At 35.0% G+C, this 18,559-nt stretch overlaps 1 protein-coding gene across 11 annotated transcripts in view; it reads left to right on the top strand.

Annotated features, from left to right (window-relative positions):
- IQCM (IQ motif containing M) overlaps positions 1-18,559 on the top strand; it is a 649,001-nt gene that overhangs the window by 365,528 nt on the left and 264,914 nt on the right. For 10 of the 11 annotated variants that reach the window (XM_049632280.1, XM_049632276.1, XM_049632278.1 and 7 more), the window contains one exon: positions 12,901-13,062. In XM_049632280.1, the coding sequence (XP_049488237.1) occupies positions 12,901-13,062 (162 nt within the window). Of the gene's footprint in view, positions 1-12,900; positions 13,064-18,559 lie in introns of those variants that run through there. The other variant, XM_049632287.1, reaches the window with a different exon arrangement.

The following is an 18,559-nucleotide window of genomic DNA, read 5'->3' as shown; positions in this document are numbered from 1 at the left end:
TTTTGCAGCTTATAGTAAAATGCAAGAGGATAAATTGAGAAAAAACTGGAACCCGTAATAGATGATTTGGGAAATTTTCAACTCATTCAAATTGTGAAAGATGCTAAAACTAAGACTTCACTATCAGAAAAAAACATGCTCTATAGGAAAAGCTGAGAGTATGGCTAGACAACATTTTGCTAATACGTCAGAAAGATAAAAAAAAAAAAGACAATTTAGTTACACAAAGGTTCTTTGAAGAGAGAAAAATATGTGATTAATAGAAACTCTCAGTTATCTATGCAGAAGTCACAAATGGGGGTAAGATATTTTAGGAAGGATGTGTGGAGAAGACTTTTGTCTAACGGAATGAATCTATGTAACATACATGGAAAAACCACAAGGTTCTTGAGAATTTAATACCAGCAGAACCTGGTCAGTTTTGACCAAAAAGGACAAAAACATTATGAAATGAAAGAAAGCTCCTGGACACCCAGAAGTATAGAGGCAGGAAACAGACTGATAAAACTACTCTGTTATGATTCCATGCTACCCTTCATGAAAAAGGAAAAATGATTCAGAGGGCAGAGATGAAAAGTACAGATGATTATTTCCAACCCTTGAAATCTAATGGAGTTTATCCAGCTGGATTTCAAAAACACTTCCCCCCCCCACCCCATTTTCTCTCTTTTGAATGGAAATATCTTAGCTGTTATCGTATGCTTGTTTCAGCATTGTAGTTTGGGAGCAGACAATGTGTTCTTAAGTTTCAGAGGTCCATACATAGAGAGGAATTGTGCCCCAGGATGGATTATACCCAGAGCATCACCCATACCAAATTTAGATGATTTTAAAAAAAAATTTTTTTTAACGTTTATTTCTGAGACAGAGAGACGCAGAGCATGAGCGGGGGAGATGGCAGAGAGAGGGAGACACAGAATCAGAAGCAGGCTCCAGGCTCTGAGCTGTCAGCACAGAGCCCGATGTGGGGCTCGAACTCACAAACTGTGAGATCATGACCTGAGCCAAAGTCGGTCGCTCAACCTACTGAGCCACCCAGGTGCCCCTAGATGATTTTGATGATGAGTTTGGGGACTTTTGAACTGATGAGATTTTTGGATTTTGACTTGATGCTATCAATGGTAGAGACTTAAGTGACATTGGGATGAGGTGAATATGCATGTGAGACAGACATTAACCTTGATTCCTTTGGCTCCATCTCGAAGTCATTCTGAGGTGTGGACTGGGACTGGGTATCTCAGTTACTTTTCCTGCTTCTCCTATGTTCCATCTACACAGATAGGTCTTGTCATTTCCTCAAAAGGTCCCTGGAGGGGTCCTTCAGGACCATGATTCTTCCCTTCAGACACATCTGTCTCTTGTCCAAGATTTGAAGAAGTTTGTGTCAGCTGTAGATATTCTCTCTCATTTAGGTCTGAATTTTCATTGTTTCTGTCAAATACTTTTCCGATTTATTAGAGGTTGTGGGAACTTTAATTTTTTACTAAATATGTTTATATATTTATATTTTTGGTGTGTTAAAAATGTTTTGGGGGGGCGGTTATCATGGGATGGAAGAAGAGAAAAAAAATTTCTTTCACTCTACTACCTTTAACCAGGGATATTATTACCCGTAAGTATACCTGTAAATATTTTGAGCCAGGAAACTGGACATTTGTTAAATAAGTTAATTCTTCCACTTGCTAATTAACTTGTACTCAATCTTGTTTCAGAAGGAATTTAGATTCATTTAAGATTTTTGATAATTAATAAACAGACCTCAAGTCATAGAATTCTTTACTGGTATTAAGAAATCTAAATTAACCCGGCAAATGAACTCCAAAAAGCTAAATAAATTGCTCAGTTCTAAAAGCACTCACTGTTTAAAAATTTAGTACATAAAATAATATTTAAAACCTCATTTATGTAGTATTCATTTGGAAAATCCATCAGGAAAGATTCTTAGTTATTTAGAGTTCATATTTTGCTGTATGAAACAGAATGGTATTATTTTGGCTTCCTGTATCTGGAGAGAGTCCTAAGCACATGAGAGGTAAAGTAAATCTTTGGATTTTTTTGATAATAATTTTTGCATGGCAGACTGACATAACTGTTGAGTAAAGGTATAGAGCTAAGTTTGTTGTATTGTTATTATTTTTTAATTTAATGCTAATTTTTTGAGAGAGATAGAGAGTGCAAGTGGAGGGAAGGGGCAGAGAGAGAGAGAGGGAGACACAGAATCCAAAGCTCCAGGCTCTGCAGCTGTCTGCACAGAGCCCGACAACAGGGCTCAAACTCAGGAGCTGAGCCATGAGATCATGCCCTGAGCCAAGACTGACACTCAGTGAACTGAGCCACCCAGGTGCCCCAAGTTTGTTATATTCAATTGCCAGATATTATAATTTTCAGTAAGAGATTGAGATAGTAGGGGGCAATAATACTTAAAACACTGAATTGTGAAATAACTCCACCTTTCTTCCCAGTATACTCAAAAAAATTTTTTTTGAAGCATTTATTCATTTTTGAGAGTGAGAGAGACAGAGCATGAGTGGGGGAGGGGCAGAGGGAAAGGGTGACAGAATCCGAAGCAGGCTCCAGGCTTTGAGCTGTCATCACAGGCTTGAACTCAAGGATTGGGAGATCATGACCTGAGCTAAAGTCGGACGCTTAACCGACTGAGCCACCCAGGCGTCCCTCCCCAAATACTTTTCAAAACTGATATTACTAATGAATAGCCTGAATATTTGTTGGATTTCACCTGACCCTTAAGAATATGTATATATATGGGGAAATGACAAAAAAGATGACAGTATGTGGCAAGAAAAACAAGAGGATTGGGGAGTTCATATTTGATTTAACAATTTAAGGTAACTATATTTATTTGGAGTTTTTATGCTTCCAATCTAGGAGGTAAATTTCTTTATGAAAATATTCTTCCAAAGAAAGTGAAAAGACGTATCTTTTGAATTATGTATGGTGAGCTCATTGTATGTATGCCACTATGCTCTTAAGTTTTAAGAACGTTTTGTGGTATTGTGTTCTCTCAAAGTAAAGGCATTCAAAGTAAGGTGAGAGGAGAATTTGTCTTTAGTCAGAGTAGAGTCATGTTAATGGATTTAATCTGGCCATCCTGAGACTCAGAACTTAAGAGAAAAATGAAGGGCATTTTTTAAAAGTTTGTTTATTTATTTTGAGAGAGATGGAGAAAGTGCAAGCAGGGGATGGGCAGAGATGGAGGGAGAATCTCAAGTAGGCTCTGTGCTGTCAGCACAGAGCCCAGGTGGGGCCCGAACTGATGAAACCATGAGATCATGACCTGAGCCAAAATCGAGAGTCAGACACTTAACTAACTGAGCCACCCAGCCGCCCTTGAAGGACATATTTTTAAAATGGAATACTTTATATTAACCAGAATACCCCAATCATTTATGAGACAATGTTTGCATTACTTCTAGTACACAGACAACCACACACAAACACACACACACATAGGCGCTTTTTTGTAGTTGTTTTGATTGTGATTTTTAAAAACTCTTTGAATCATATTCTTTTTCTGTTATATATTTTAGCAAGTTTTTCTTATGACTGTTAATTATCATATGCTTATTTTATGACCTGTAGCCATATTGTACTATCTAAAATCATAATAGTTTTCAGCTGATCTTGTTGACTTTTATTAGTATGTAATTGTTTCCCTGAAAATAATGATATTGTGATATTTTTCATAATTATGCATCTGTCATATAGGATGTGACTTTATGATATATTTTTCTTGGCTTTTGTATTGGCTAGACCTTTTGAGACCTTAGATAATAATGATAAGGATGGACATTGTTATTTCTTCACTGATTTTAATATTATATACTATTGATGGTTATTTTAAGTTAAGTTTTCTCTTCCAAGTTTACTAGATATCTTTATGAAGAGATTTTTTTTAGTTTTATTAAATACCTTTTCAACATCTATAAAAATAATTTACATTTTATTCGATCTATCATATTACAGCTTGAATCTTTGTTCCTCCTTAGGTATTATTATTTAAATATGTTGTTGGGTTTTTCATGGTTTTCAGGTTTTTAGATGTAAAGTTATCTTACTCTTTGTTGTTTAGTAACAAAGATGCTTCTTTTCCAAAGATTTTGAAAAAATCTTTTTAAAGCATTTTTTAAAAATGTTTTTTTAAAAAAGATTTTTAACATAAATTTATCATTGAGCATTTCTTTAGCAATTTAATTTAGGTTTTAACAGACCATTTGTTTTTACATAGGCTTTTAGAAAAAGCCCATCATAAGGAATCTTTATAATTCTATTGGAATTATTAACCAGTTATTTTACTGTTTTATGTAGCTATATAATTTATGTGTAGTAGTACGATCTGTATTTTTCTCTAAGTTTCATGAAGACAGAAAAGGGGAAATGTCTTTTAGCTTTCTTTATCAAATACTTGAAAATGCATTTGCTTTTAAGTGTAAAGAGTAAAAATAAAATGGGAATAAAATTAAAATGTTAGCATATTTCTTTATGAACTCTCTGTTCTGATTAGAAGTGAACCTTTTGAAATAACTGTACTTTTATTATTGAATAATCCAATGGCTGCAATTTTATAGTTTTATATTTAATAGCATAATTTTTATTGGATTTATAAAGATATATGTCAAAGACACAGTTTTCTAATATTTAACCTTTGAATTATGTAGTAAAGAACATTCTGAAAAATTCACAATATGTGCCTGTTTCCGTGAACTGAGGAGATTTAAAAGTAGTAATATTTGCTATATTTTAATAATTTTTAAATTAATATTTGCTATCTTTAACACATTTTTAATTGGTGTACGTCCTTATTTTATATTCTTTATTCTCAGTCAAGTGCTAGTGACATTTTTGCTCTTCTTTAAAGTGAGTAATAGCAGTATTTAACTATAATATGAAAGATCAATAGTCCTTGTATTTATTTTTGCAGGTCATATCATCCAGTGGCAGATTGTTTAACTGCTTTCAACCATTTTGCCCTTTGGTTTCAAACCTTAACATCTTGCTCTTCCACTAATGATAGTTAAGATCTTCTATTTCTTAAAAGAAATTAAATATAAGAAAGTTTCATTACTTTAAGAATGGGGAGGCTTTACATTCATCTCCTTTGTTCAAGACATAGATAATTTTTACACTGATAAATTGGTAGCCTTCTTTAAAATTTACTAATAAATAGGGGCGCCTGTGTGACTCAGTCGGCTAAGTGGCTGACTTCAGCTCAGGTCATGATCTCCTGGTTCGTGAGTTTGAGCCCTGTGTCAGGCTCTGTACTGACAGCTCAGAGCCTGGAGCCTGCTTCAGATTCTGTGTCTCCCTCTCTAACCCTCCCCTGTTCATACTCTCTCTTTCTCTCTCTCTTTCTCAAAAATAAATAAACATTAACAAAAAATTAATAAAAAAATAAATTTACTAATAAATAGAAAAAGCTTAAATAAAATGGCATGATGAAAAAGTATGACATTCGCTTATTTCAAATCAAAGAAGATGGTTGCCACATACGTGTTGTGGCAGTGGCAAGATAGTAAAAGTACAACATTTAGAAAGTGGTCATTTACAGTGGGTTATAGTCCATTCGACCACCAGTCCAAGCTCACATTCATTAACCCCATACCAAAACCCACTATGACTGGTCAGTGGCACATGAGAGATAAATCAACGTTTTAATGAATGCATAATGTTCACAATGGAAGAAAACCTCGACTGTCACCATTGCTTTTAGCTTGTGAACTTCGTGTGCTTATGAAGGCTTTAAAGAATATTTTTACCTCGGCAATAAATTGGGCTACATAGTAGTACAGTTACTGGGCAAAGGTAAAGAATAGGCTATTTCTACCCATACTTGAAAATACTTGTTAATAATTGACATCAGTAACAAGGTCTGCCATTCTGGTTTAATGACCCAGGGTCACTAGTCAAGCTTTTTTAGCCTTCTAACTCTCCCTGATACACTTAGAATTGGTCTTGAACTTAATAATTTACATACATGCCCTTTTTAAGTATTGAGTCTATGCTGGGATTTGTGTTGAGGACAGGCCCATTAGGAAGAAACTGACACTTTCAAAAATTTTAGAAACTCAAGGTTCCCATCATTCAATGTAAATAATATTCTTTCATCTAAGATTATGTTGCTCTTGCATGTTTAGTGTTAAAATATCCTTTAATAATAATTTTAGAAAGGGACAAGTGTGATGATAAATGGTCTTTGTTTTTATCATTCTGATTGCTAATGTAAAGCTGCCAACTTTCAGTGTATTACCCAATTTAAAATTTTTAATATTTTATTTTTAAAGCATCTGCTCAATTTATTATTTTTAATAGAAATATTTTAATATTTATTTCATCCAGGAGTGATTTGCCACCAAGTGTTCTATTTACTACCTGTGCTCTATTGTGGTTTCTTCAGCGTTGTGGGAGAATAAAAATTATGCATATGGGATTAGATTAGCCAATTACTGAAAGTAATAATTATTCCTTATGCTCTTTTGTATTTCCAGAATTTCCTATCATGAACACATAATGTGTTTAAAGCCATGAAATAATGTTAAAATAACCATGAAACCAGAATATTTGCCAAATACAGATAAACTCAATTAGTAAGATCCCATTGATAATATATATTTTTTTTAATCACTGTGTTCAAGTTTGGGAGCCTGCCTTAAATATTCAGATTCAGGCTCTGCAAGAGGGAAGCAATGAACTGTCAATAATGCAGTGCCCTGTTTGGGAGAGGAAGGGAAGGTGCATTTTGGGGTTCTCTGAAAATTCACCATCTACTACAAATATTGAAGATAACAAACATCACTTATCTGAGAGGCAGGGCAAACCTGGAGGAAGCTAAGGGGGTCACACTGGGATTTTATGCTAGTTTACATTGTTAGCAAACAAAGAGGGTTTTAATCAGTTGATTAATAATGGTGTCGATCTGAGAGATCATCAGTATTCTCTACAAAATAAATTCTTGTGAGAAGATGAATGTCAGAAAACTGCTGGAAAGAGCTGTGAGCTGCCTCTGTGAGAGAAACCATGGTGTGGACTAGCTGACTATGTTGGGACAGCTGAACAGTTAGAAAGATGGGAAGAAAACTTCAAGGGGAGAGGCCACCAGGTGACTAGCAACTCTAGAGGCCACTGACAGCCCCTGATACCCAGTCCCCTGTGTTTAAAACAGTTTGACATCCTCGTTAAGAGGACAAGCTTTGAGGTGAGACAGAATTAAGAGTAGATGCTGGCTTCACTATTTACTAGCTGTGAAGCCCTGAGAATGCTCTGCAACCTCTCTCTGTCTCAGTGTCTTAAGATTTGAGGGGCACCTGGGTGGCTCAGGCAGTTGTGCATCGGACTTCAACTCAGGTCATGATCTTGTGGTTTGTGAGTTGGAGCCCCACATTGGGTTCCATGCTGTCAGCACGGAGCCCATCTTGGATCCTCTGTCCCTCTCTCTCTGCCCCTCCCCACTTGTATGTGTGCATTTTCTCTCTCTCCAAAAAACAAACATTTACAAAAAAAAAATATTTGGTATGAGTATGATAAGATGAAATTCACAGGGCTGTCAGCAAGTTAATATATGTGCCTTTAGGATTCAGTTAGCTAGTATATATAACCTGCTTAGCACCCAAAAAACACAACCAGTTATTGTTTTATTCATTTAATTAAGAGGCCTTTTATTGATCCTTTGTAAGTATCAGGTACTCCTAGGTGATGGGTGATACAGTGTAAGTAGGTTAGCAAGCAGTCATGGACCTTGCCTGCCTGGAGCTAATAATCTGGACACAGATTTTAATCAAATAATAATAATATAAAATAATAGAATTACAAACTTCAGTAAGTATAACAGAGGAAAAGTTCCAAAAACAATAACTCTGGGATCTTAAAATGCAGAGGCTTGATCTAGTTTGGTGAGAGTCAGAGGAGTCTCTGGGGAGAGACATGAGGTTGTGTAGAAGTTACTGGGGTAATGGAGGGAAGGAGAGGGGACATGCCAGGCAGACACAACATCTTGTGCAAAGGTCCTTTAACAGGAGGAAATAAGGTGTATTTATGAAACTGAAAGAGATCCAAGGTTGTTAGAGATGGAGGAGGTGGAGGGGCCAGAATGTTCAGCATCTTTTGGGACTTAGTAAAGGGCCAACATTCTTTTAAGAGCATCAAGAAACCAATGAATAGAAAATGGATAAAAAATACATTTTTAAAATGTTATTGTGGCTGCTGTTTAGAGATAAGATTGGAAGGGCCAAGAAGGCTATTTAGGAAACTAAGGAGTTTTTGTTGATGTAGGTGATAGCTTTTTCTAGACTCTACCATTAGATAGATGCTATTTACTGAGATAGGTAACCCTGACACAAGACTGGTTTTGGTGCATAGACTTTGAGTTGCCTCTTCGTTAGTTAAGTGGAGTTCTCAATTAGTCAACTGTACAAGTATCTTGTTTTTGCCACATTTTGTTAACTCTAAGATGTATACTTTCATATTTTAATGTTACTGAAATTAAACTATGTCTTATAATCAATGCTATGCCATAGTTAAATTTCTAGTCCTTTGCATTTCTTAGTGGTATATAAATTGATGGGGCCCTCAACATCTGTAATGTCTTAGATCCATCAAAATATTGTTATTACTAATAATTATAAGAAGGAAGACCTCCATAACACCAATTAGTAGCCCACAAGTGACCAAGTAACAAAAACTTCCAGTCCATAGCCAATAGGAACCACCAACCATCAGAGCATCCAAAACAGTGTAGGAGTGAAAGTGTAGAAAGGGCAATTGCTTCAAGACAACTGACGTCTTTTCCACCTACCCACAAACAAGTAAGATGGAGGAAGAGACAGGAAACTACCATCATTACCTAAATGGGACAGAGGCTATATCAGTATCTGTTAAATGAAGCAGATCATATTAATAGTAGTATCTAATGCTTAAATAATACTGGCTATAGATGAGGTGTTCTTCTAAGGACTAGATGTTCTCCTAAAGACTTTATGTACATTAACCCATGTATTCCTCATAACAACATTATCATGTGGACAGCTTTACCAATGATAACTGATCTGGAGAGAGGTTAACTAACTAGCTTCCGGTCACATAGCTCATAAATGGCAGATCCAGATTCACACTCAAGAAGTGCTGCTCCAGAGCCTCTGCTGGCAACCACTGCTCCCTCTAATGAAGATGACTAACTACTTGGTGACCTGGGAGCAATAGAGAGTTCTGGAAATTTTGTGTGGGCTTTTGCCACAGAACCAGACTATGACACATATATTGAAGGTCTTCAGATTTTTACTATACATGTGGCGTGGGGAGGAAGGAGGAAGGAAGAACTCTTATTCTGGATTCTGAGAACAGTACTACTATATCTGAATCCAATATGGCAATATTGGCTTAGCAGTGCATTCAAAGGAAGGTGCTCCAATAAATAACAAAAATTTTCAATATCAGCAACAAAAGTTAAATCCCTGATTTTATCTTGTGTTGACATATGTAATAAAAAGATAACATGTTTTATAAATTATATGTTTTCTAAAACTAAAAATGTTTATCTGTAATCAACTTTGATATTATGAAGGAAGGTACAGTCATTCAGAAATCATATCATTTGTGTTACCTGATGGTAAATGGTGACATTAGCAGGACTCTGAGCTAAGCCAGTAAGAAAAAGTTGTAGCTCTACATTTACCACTACAGAGATTTTAGTGTAGGCATTTTATTTTGTTTGATGGAAACATTTGTTTTTATGGAAAATATAGTGCTTATTAAAACCAATAAGCATAATCCTATCAAGCTATATTACTAAACACCCTTTTCAGGCTAAAGAAGTTAGAAAGATATAAGTGTTAGGGAGGGGAGAAACCTTAAGTACGGTTCCATCTTTTTACACTAAATAACTGCTGTTATTGCTAGTCTTTCCTGCTTTCATTTTCTTTATGGTTTCAAAGAGAGAAATTCTGATCTATTTTGTTTCTTTATTTTGTGTATCATGGAAAATTTCAGTCTTATGTTTTATTTAGCTATGTGACTTCTCATCATGATGTAATGCTGCATCCTTAGACTCCCTTACAACTTTGGAAGCCCCCTCCAGCATGAAAAGCCCCCCATTCAACTTCTTTCTTTAAAAATTTTTTATGTTTATTTTTGAGAGACAGAGAGACAGAGCATGAGTGGGGGAGGGGAAGAGAACGAGGGAGACACAGAATCCAAAGCAGGCTCCAGGCTCTAAGCTGTCAGCACAGAGCCCAATGAGGGGCTCAAACTCACGAACGGTGAGATCATGACCTGAAGCTGAAGTCAGACACTTAACCAACTAAGCCACCCAGGCACCACCTCCCCAACTTCTTGAAGAAGTATGAGCCAAAAAGTACAACAGGTTCACTCTTTAGCGCTGGTTTTATAATAGTTCAAGCCTCCTTTCTTCTGTTGACAGATGATGTTGGCAGGTGTTGACAGATATATATATATATATATATATATATATATATATATATATATATATATCTCATGTATAGATTTCTAAATCTACATGTAATCTGTTCACATATGTGAGGATGTCTGGGTTTTCATTTCTTTGTTTGTTTGTTAGTTGCAAGGGAACAATTTTAAACTTTCCCTTTTAAAAGGAGGCAGAAAAGTCCCTAAGATGTGTATAATTGAAAGATGAGATAACATATTATTATTATTTTCTGACTCTTTCATCATTTCTATTATTGAAATAATAGTAGATGAAAATTGGTAACACATTCATCTAGTACATATGACATGGTGACATATGAATGTTTTATATATCTTATATCACTTAAATGTTAGGATTATCCTAACAATAATTTTATAAGGTCAATATTATCACCTAAAGATAAACTGATTTGTCTAATATTTCACAGCTCTTAATGATGATTTGAAAATTAGGGCCCAGGTCTGTCTGTATCAGCCAGGGTCCAGTTAGGAAATAGAAAGTACACAGTAATTTGAGCAGGAACAGTTTAATGTAAAGAATCATTAATTATGATGTGCTACTAATGCGTGAAAGGAACTGCAAAGAATTGAGGAGAGCAGATACAGGGAGTGGCTGGTACTCCAGGTCTGAAGCAGAGCACCTTTGGAGAGAACAAATTTTATGAGCTTCTTCCTCCACTGTGCCCCCACCTCCCAGAAGCCACATCTTCTTGGAGAGAGCATAGCTTTGGCCCAGTGAATGGCAAAGAAGTTCACTGAGGTAGGAGGCTAGGGGAACTCACAGGGAAGGCGTTTTCTGGGGTTCTTGGGGAACTGTCCCTAGGGAGGTGTCACACTGTGGAACTCACTGGGAACCCATTTATGGGAAGGTGCTGCACCATGGAATTTGGTAGGAAGTTCCCAGTGTATGTGTGTGGGGTGTTCCAGGAGACACAACCCAGAAAGTGCCCTACACTGGTGGCCACTGGGCTTGCAGACAGAAGAACCCAGAACCAGGAAGAGCCCCTTCATCTAGTTCCCTTCTTTGCTCTCTATGTAAGATGCTTAAAATTGTGCCTTATGGTGAAGTGTTCTAGTCTCAGAAGCAGGACTGTGAAAGTTGGATTAGGAGTGAGGTAATAGATTGATACCTGGCACACTACCCACCAACAAGTCTACTTTCTTAATCATTCAAGCATTATGTCATATTGTCTTATACTTACTCTACCACAAAATATGCTATTTAACAAAATAAAGGAATATAAGAAGAAAGGGAGGAAATTAGGAAGGAAAGAAAGAAAATGTAACAGGGTTATAAGTGAAGGTTTACATCAGTATTTCTCTTTTGTTTGAGATGTTTCTAGGTAGAGTTACTTTGAATTCGTTGCTCAAGAGATTGTCTTATTGAATTTTAGGCACTAGTTTATCAGCCAAAAACTGAAGTTACCACCCAGAGGCCCAGGGTCCATAACCAAAGATTTTTCACTCTACAGTTCCAATTATTTTTGAATTCTAGTTTTCTCATCTACTAGTTAATGCAGGTTATGTTTGGTTGAGAATTATATGTTTGCAAATGAGAGCTTCCTTAGATAACCCAAAGCCTATTTGCATCATTTACAGAATGCAAGATTTAGGCAAGTTACTTAATTTCTCTGCATTTCAAATTCCTCATGTAAAATGGAAATAATAAGATATGCCTTATAGATGTTTTACGAAAATTAAATGTATTAGTTTTTAAAAGAACTTGGAACAATTCCTTCCATATAGTAAGTGGCATGTAAATATTTGTATGGGGTGCCTTGGTGGCTCATTTGGTTAAGTGTCCAACTTCAGCTCAGGTCATGATCTCACTGTTCGTGGATTTGAGTCCTGCATGAGACTCTGTGCTGACAGTTCAGAGCCTGGAGCCTGCTTCGGATTCTGTGTCTCCTTCTCTCTCTGCCCCTCTCCTGCTTGCTCTCGCTCTCAAAAATAAGTAAACATTAAAAAAATAAAATAAATATTTGTACACACATCATTGTATTTTCTTAAAGACCATAGCCTAGGAATATTAATTTAGTCATTCCACTTTAGGGAACTCTATGTTTAGTCAACATTTTTGTCAGATTAATCTGATTTCCATTGTTTAATAGCAATTACAAATATACATATAGTTATATTATGTATAATATAAATGCTATTCATTGGTTACTTTACTTTTCTCCATACCTGTTAACAATACTACTTTAAACTGATAGTGTTTAAAGATGATATTAGTAAACCCATTACTCCTTAATTTTTGCTAGGAATTATCTGCACAGTAAGATTATTGGTGAAGTACCTCTGACTAAAGAAAACCCAAGTTGTCAACATAACCATTAGCATTCAAATTATTAAATAGTTTCTAATGTGCGTCCCTTAAAAATACATTAGACATTTTTGCAAAATGTCTAAAATTTAAAAAATATATATTCTTTTTTTTTTTTACAGAAGACCGTGACAGATATTCTCAACTCCTCAAGAAGTACAATGCGATTGAAATGTTATTTACACTCTATCCTCCTCAAGGTGCCCATGTGTGTAAAAATATACGACTTAGGTCAACTTGGCTGAGACCCGTAGTAAATGGGGAAGAAGGATATAAATATATAGGTAAGATGCTGAATCTTATTATTCTTTTTTATATTATAGAAGAAATGACCCTTTATCTAACTCTTATTTGTCACTTAGATGATGTAGTGTAATATCTAGGCCCTGGGGAGTATTCATTTTAGTTCTTAAGTATTATTCCTGCAGTTTAAAAAGTGTCTGTATTACACTTTGGTGTTTCCTCTAGAATAGCAGAAACACACTGTGATTATTCATTCACCTGATGATGGACATTCGTGTTGCTTTCGAAAATGTGATACTCTACGGATAGTTACTATGAACATTCATTCATGCACAGGATCGTGGATAGACTTATCCTAGCATTTCTCTTAACCAAACTGTTTTCCAAAGCAGTTCTATCATTTCTTATCCCGAGCCCCCCGCCCCCTGCAGACTTCAGAGCTGCAATTGCTCCACATCAGTACTTGGTATAATTAGTTGTTCTAATTTTAGCCATCCTAATAGAGAAGTATTGGTATTCTGATGTGGTTTTCACTTTTCCAGGAGATAATGATATTTAGTATGTTTTCATGTATTTGGCATTGGATATCATCATCGGCCAACTGTCCATCTTAAATTTTTTGACCTTTTTTTTTTAAATTTTTTTTTTAACGTTTATTTATTTTTGAGACAGAGAGAGACAGAGCATGAACAGGGGAGGGGCAGAGAGAGAGGGAGACACAGAATCTGAAACGGGCTCCAGGCTCTGAGCGGTCAGCACAGAGCCCGACGCGGGGCTCGAACTCACGGACCGCGAGATCGTGACCTGGCTGAAGTCGGATGCTTAACCGACCAAGCCACCCAGGCGCCCCGACCATTTTTTAATATATATCTTTTATTATTGAGTGTTGAAAGTCCTTTAGATATTCTGAATATAAATCCTTTAAGATATATTCTTTGAAAATATTTTCTCCTAGTCTGTGTCTTGTATTTTCTTTCAATAATATGTTTTGAAGAGAAGTTTTTAATTTTGATGAAATTCAGTTTACTACTGTATTCTTTATGTTTTTGTTGTGATAGCCAAGAAAACTGGCCAGACTTCTGGTCTCAAGGGTTTCCTCCAGAAAATTTTATACCTTTGGGTTTTATATTTCAGTGTATAATCTGTTTTGAGGGTTTTTTTGTTTTTTGTTTTTTGTGTTTTTTTTTTTTTGTTTGTTTGTTTGTTTTTTTTTGTACTTGGCTCAAGGCATAGATTGAAGTTCTTTTTTTTTTTCTTAAATTTAACATGGTGATATCCAAATATGCTAGCACTATTTGTTGAAAAGACTATCCTTCTCTTAATTACCTTTGTATTTTGGTAAAAACCAAATAGACTAATGAGATACATAGATGGCAAATAAGCACATGAAATGATTTCTCTTTAAGTTTTATATAAAATGGTCAACATCATTAGTAACTAGGGCAATACAAATTGAAGCCACAAGAATACTCACCTATTAGACTAAAATAAAATTGAAAATATGGCAGTGCCAAGTCTGGCAAGGATGTAGAGCAACCGAAACACTCATTTATTGCTGTTGGGAATGTAAAATGATATAATCAATTTAAGAATATTTTGTTGGTACTTTCTTATAAAGTTGCAGTACTGTATCCATAACCCAGCCATCTCAGTCCTGGGTAATTACCCAAGAAAAATGAAAGTATTTGTTTACCAAAAACCTGTGTATAAGTGTATATAGTTGCTTTAGTCATAATTGCCAAAAGTTGGAAACAACATAAATGTTCTTTAGCTGGTGAGGTGGTAAATGAAAATTTTTACATCTACACAATGAAATATTTTTCACCTATAAAAGGGAATGAACTATTGATACAACAACAGGAATTTCACATGCATCATGTTAAGTGAAAGAATCCAAATTCATAGGCTATATATAGATTCTATTTAAATGACACTTTGGAAAAAGCAAAACTATAGGACAGAGATCAGTCCTGTGATTTCCAGGGCTTACAGCTGGTGGGAGGATTTGATTGCAAAGAGGCAGCATGAGGGAGTTCATTGGGTGATGGGATTGTTCTGTCTCTTGATCATGATAATGGTCATAGGGCTCTAAAAATTAGTCAAAATGAACTGTATAACAAAAGAGTGAATTTTACTGTAAATAAAATTTTCAAGATAAATACAAAAGAAAAAGAAAAAAGGATTTATATGAATGACAAACAAGTCCAAAAAAGATATGCATCATTATTACTCATTAGGGAAATGTAAATTGAAACACAGTGCGATACCACTACATGCTTACTAGAATGACTAAAATTAAAACGACTGAACACACCCAGTGTTGGCAAGGATGTGTAGCAACTTTAATATTCTGCCAGTGCAAATGTAAAATGGTAAAAACACTTTGCAAAATAATTTGATGTTTTCTTAAAAAGTTAAACATAAACCTGTTTTATGACCCAACCATACCACTCCTAGATATTTATCCAAGACGAAAGAATGTATACATCTGTAAACGACTTGTACATGAATATCCATGTATTGGTAAAAGACTCAAAAGTAGAAAAAATTCAAATGTCTATCTACAGGTTAAAGGCTAAACAAATTGTGATATATCCATGCAGAATTACTACTCAGCAATATGAAAGAACAAACTATTGACAGTATTGATACATGTAACGACATGGCTGAATCTCAAAAGAATTATGCTGAGTAAAAGAAACCAGACCCCCCCTCCAAAAAAAAAAGAGGATAAGAGTGTGAGTTCATTTTTACGAAATTATAGATAATGAACACTAAACCTTATGACAGAAGCAGATCTATGTTTACCTGGGATTGGGTTGGGACGTGGAAGTGAGATGTGATGGGTTGTGACAGGAATGATGGTAATGTTTATTATCTTCATCATGGTGATAGTTCCATGTATATGTGCATATGTCAGAATTCATCAAATTGTATACTTTAAACATGTGCAGTTTCATTTACACTTCAATAAAGCTATAAAATAAATTTAAAGAACCAAGATAGTGAAATTTGTATTTAGGTAATAATTTTGAGAAATGATTTTAAGTTTTAGATTCAGCATTTTAGAACTTATCTATAGAGAGCCACAGATTTAGCACAGTCTCATTGGGCTAGTATATGTAATGGCATATTTAAGTACCCTGTTCTGATAGATAACAGGGGAAGAAGAGGAGGAAAAGAGAAGGAAAATTATGAAAAATAAGATTGAGGGCTTCAGGCTTTATAAGATGAATCAAGACCCTGTTGCAATTTATCTTCTCTTTGCCCTTTTCCACCTGAACATTCCCACAGTGGAATCCATATCATTCCAAAGATTTGTGTTCATTGTTTATAGCCCATTTGTGAACATTTGTTGCAAATAAAACAAACATAAAGGAAACATGCAAGAGGCATTATTTTGTAAGTTAAAGACTCTATCTTCTGAAGTTTTATGCTTACCTTTTCCCTTTTTGTAAGTGACCAAGGTCTCGCATTTTTTTGAATTACAGTTGTTATTAAACTGATAGACAAAATAGTTTTCAGCATTTGCCTTGAGAAAGATTAGTGTATTACAGAAGCACTTTCTGAAACTCAGTATCTGCTCTGCTAGAAACATTTTAAGGAAGTTAGCTCTGGGAATTTATTATGTGTTCCACCATGTAGGCACTCCTGTTTATTGATTTCACTCTGTAATTTAGGGAAGTATCATCAGCAAGAACTGAGGAGTAGTAATAGAATTACTGAATGTTCTATAAATGGCATGGGTTGCTAACAAATTAGGTAGTATTAAGACCATACATACTCTAAAAGTATCATTATATCCATGTTTTTATATCTCAGAATTCCTATCATACTGGTTTGAATGTCACTGGAATGCAGCATAAGTCAGTCATACCTTCAAATTGCTTAAATACACAAAGTATTTCTTCTGAATGATAATTTATCATTTTAGATCAATGAATTAAAAACTTTTATTTTTTCTCCAGGAACATATGTATTTACAGAAAATAAGTTTAACAAGCCTTTTGGAAGGCTGGTCTTTTAATGTGTCTTTTCTTATCTTTCCTTATGAGTTGTCTGCCCTTGAGTCCCGCTGCTCTTCTGGCCTGTCGCAGACATACTGAACTTATTTCTCACCTGCATTAGCTTTTGTGACTTTGGTGGATTCTCAACCTGAAAGCTGTAGATTATATTAAGAACCCCTGGAATTCTAATGGGAATACCTTGAAAGGAGTAGGTTAGCCATTATCTCTCAAGACAATCATTTAGAGAATACAAATGAATGATTAAATTACTTTTTTCAAACCAATGGTGCATTCTTAACTGAATCATATTATTATATTAATGTAAGGTTTCTAATTAGTTCAGATCCTGAGTAATGAGCAGAGACCTCTAGTTCTACTACTTCTTCATATATCATTTCCAGCCCTTCATATAGTACATTTTACTTACCCCTATAACATATGGTTATTTAAGTTATATAATTAATGCTGGAACTGATTTCCTGGCCTAATCACTGTTTTGTTACCCATTATAAAAGTGAAAGATATCTCTTTATGCTGTTCGGTTTATTCCACTGCCTTCAGGCAAGACCTGATGTATATTAGCCAAATGAGAATCCCATCTTTAGACTCTGGCAATTACATAATTGTCCTTGACAGGTCTGATTTTTGATGATGATCTATCTCAGAACTTTCTACTCTGAAACATAAGACTTTCTTTTCTTACACATGTTGATTGCAGTTGTAACTTTTCCACAATCCACAAAATTAAGTCTATGCATAGATTAATAAGAATCTTTCTTTTTCTATAATAGGCCTTTAAAAATATTATTCCTCAGAAGCCCTCGTTCTAATCCTTAATGTCTTTTGGTACTTCTCTCTAAAAATTTTCCAAATTTTCTCATTTCTTTTAAGTGATGGAATTCAGAAGATATGATAATCGAATATATCTAATTTATTGTGAATATAATCCAGCTACCACATATTCTGCTTATATCTCTGTACTTGTTTTAAACTTTTTTTTTCTTCTTCCAAGATTTTATTTAAATTCAAGTTAGTTAACATATAATGTAGTATTGGTTCAGTATTAGAACCCAGTGATTCTTCACTTACATATAACACCCAGTGATCATCCCAAGTGCCTTCCTTAATGCCCATCACCCATTTCGCCATTCCCCCCACCCATCTCCCCTCTAGCAACCCTCAGTTTGTTCTCTATAGTTAAGAGTCTCATATTTCACTCATATGTGGAATTTAAGAAACAAAACAAATGAATATAGGGAAAAATAAAAGAAGATAAAAATAGGCACTTGTTTTAAACTTTTAAAACACACATCTCAGCATTTGGATTTCTACCCATCATCATTCTTTCCTTTTTTACCATATTTTCTTATACTATTAATATGTGTGCAATTTATTTTGCCTTCTTAAACTTGCTATCCTGACTTGTCCTGATTATCCTTAACTTATTAAGATATAGACATTTGTACTCTTGTTAAAACTACTTTGCGTTTTTAACCTGTTCTTTGGGGTATTCTGTAAGATTAATTATTAA

Source organism: Panthera uncia, chromosome B1 (genome assembly GCF_023721935.1).
Source record: "Panthera uncia isolate 11264 chromosome B1, Puncia_PCG_1.0, whole genome shotgun sequence".
Taxonomy (NCBI): Eukaryota; Metazoa; Chordata; class Mammalia; order Carnivora; family Felidae; genus Panthera; species Panthera uncia.
The sequence above is the reverse complement of the archived record's forward strand: the minus strand, read 5'-3'. Positions and strand labels throughout refer to the sequence as shown.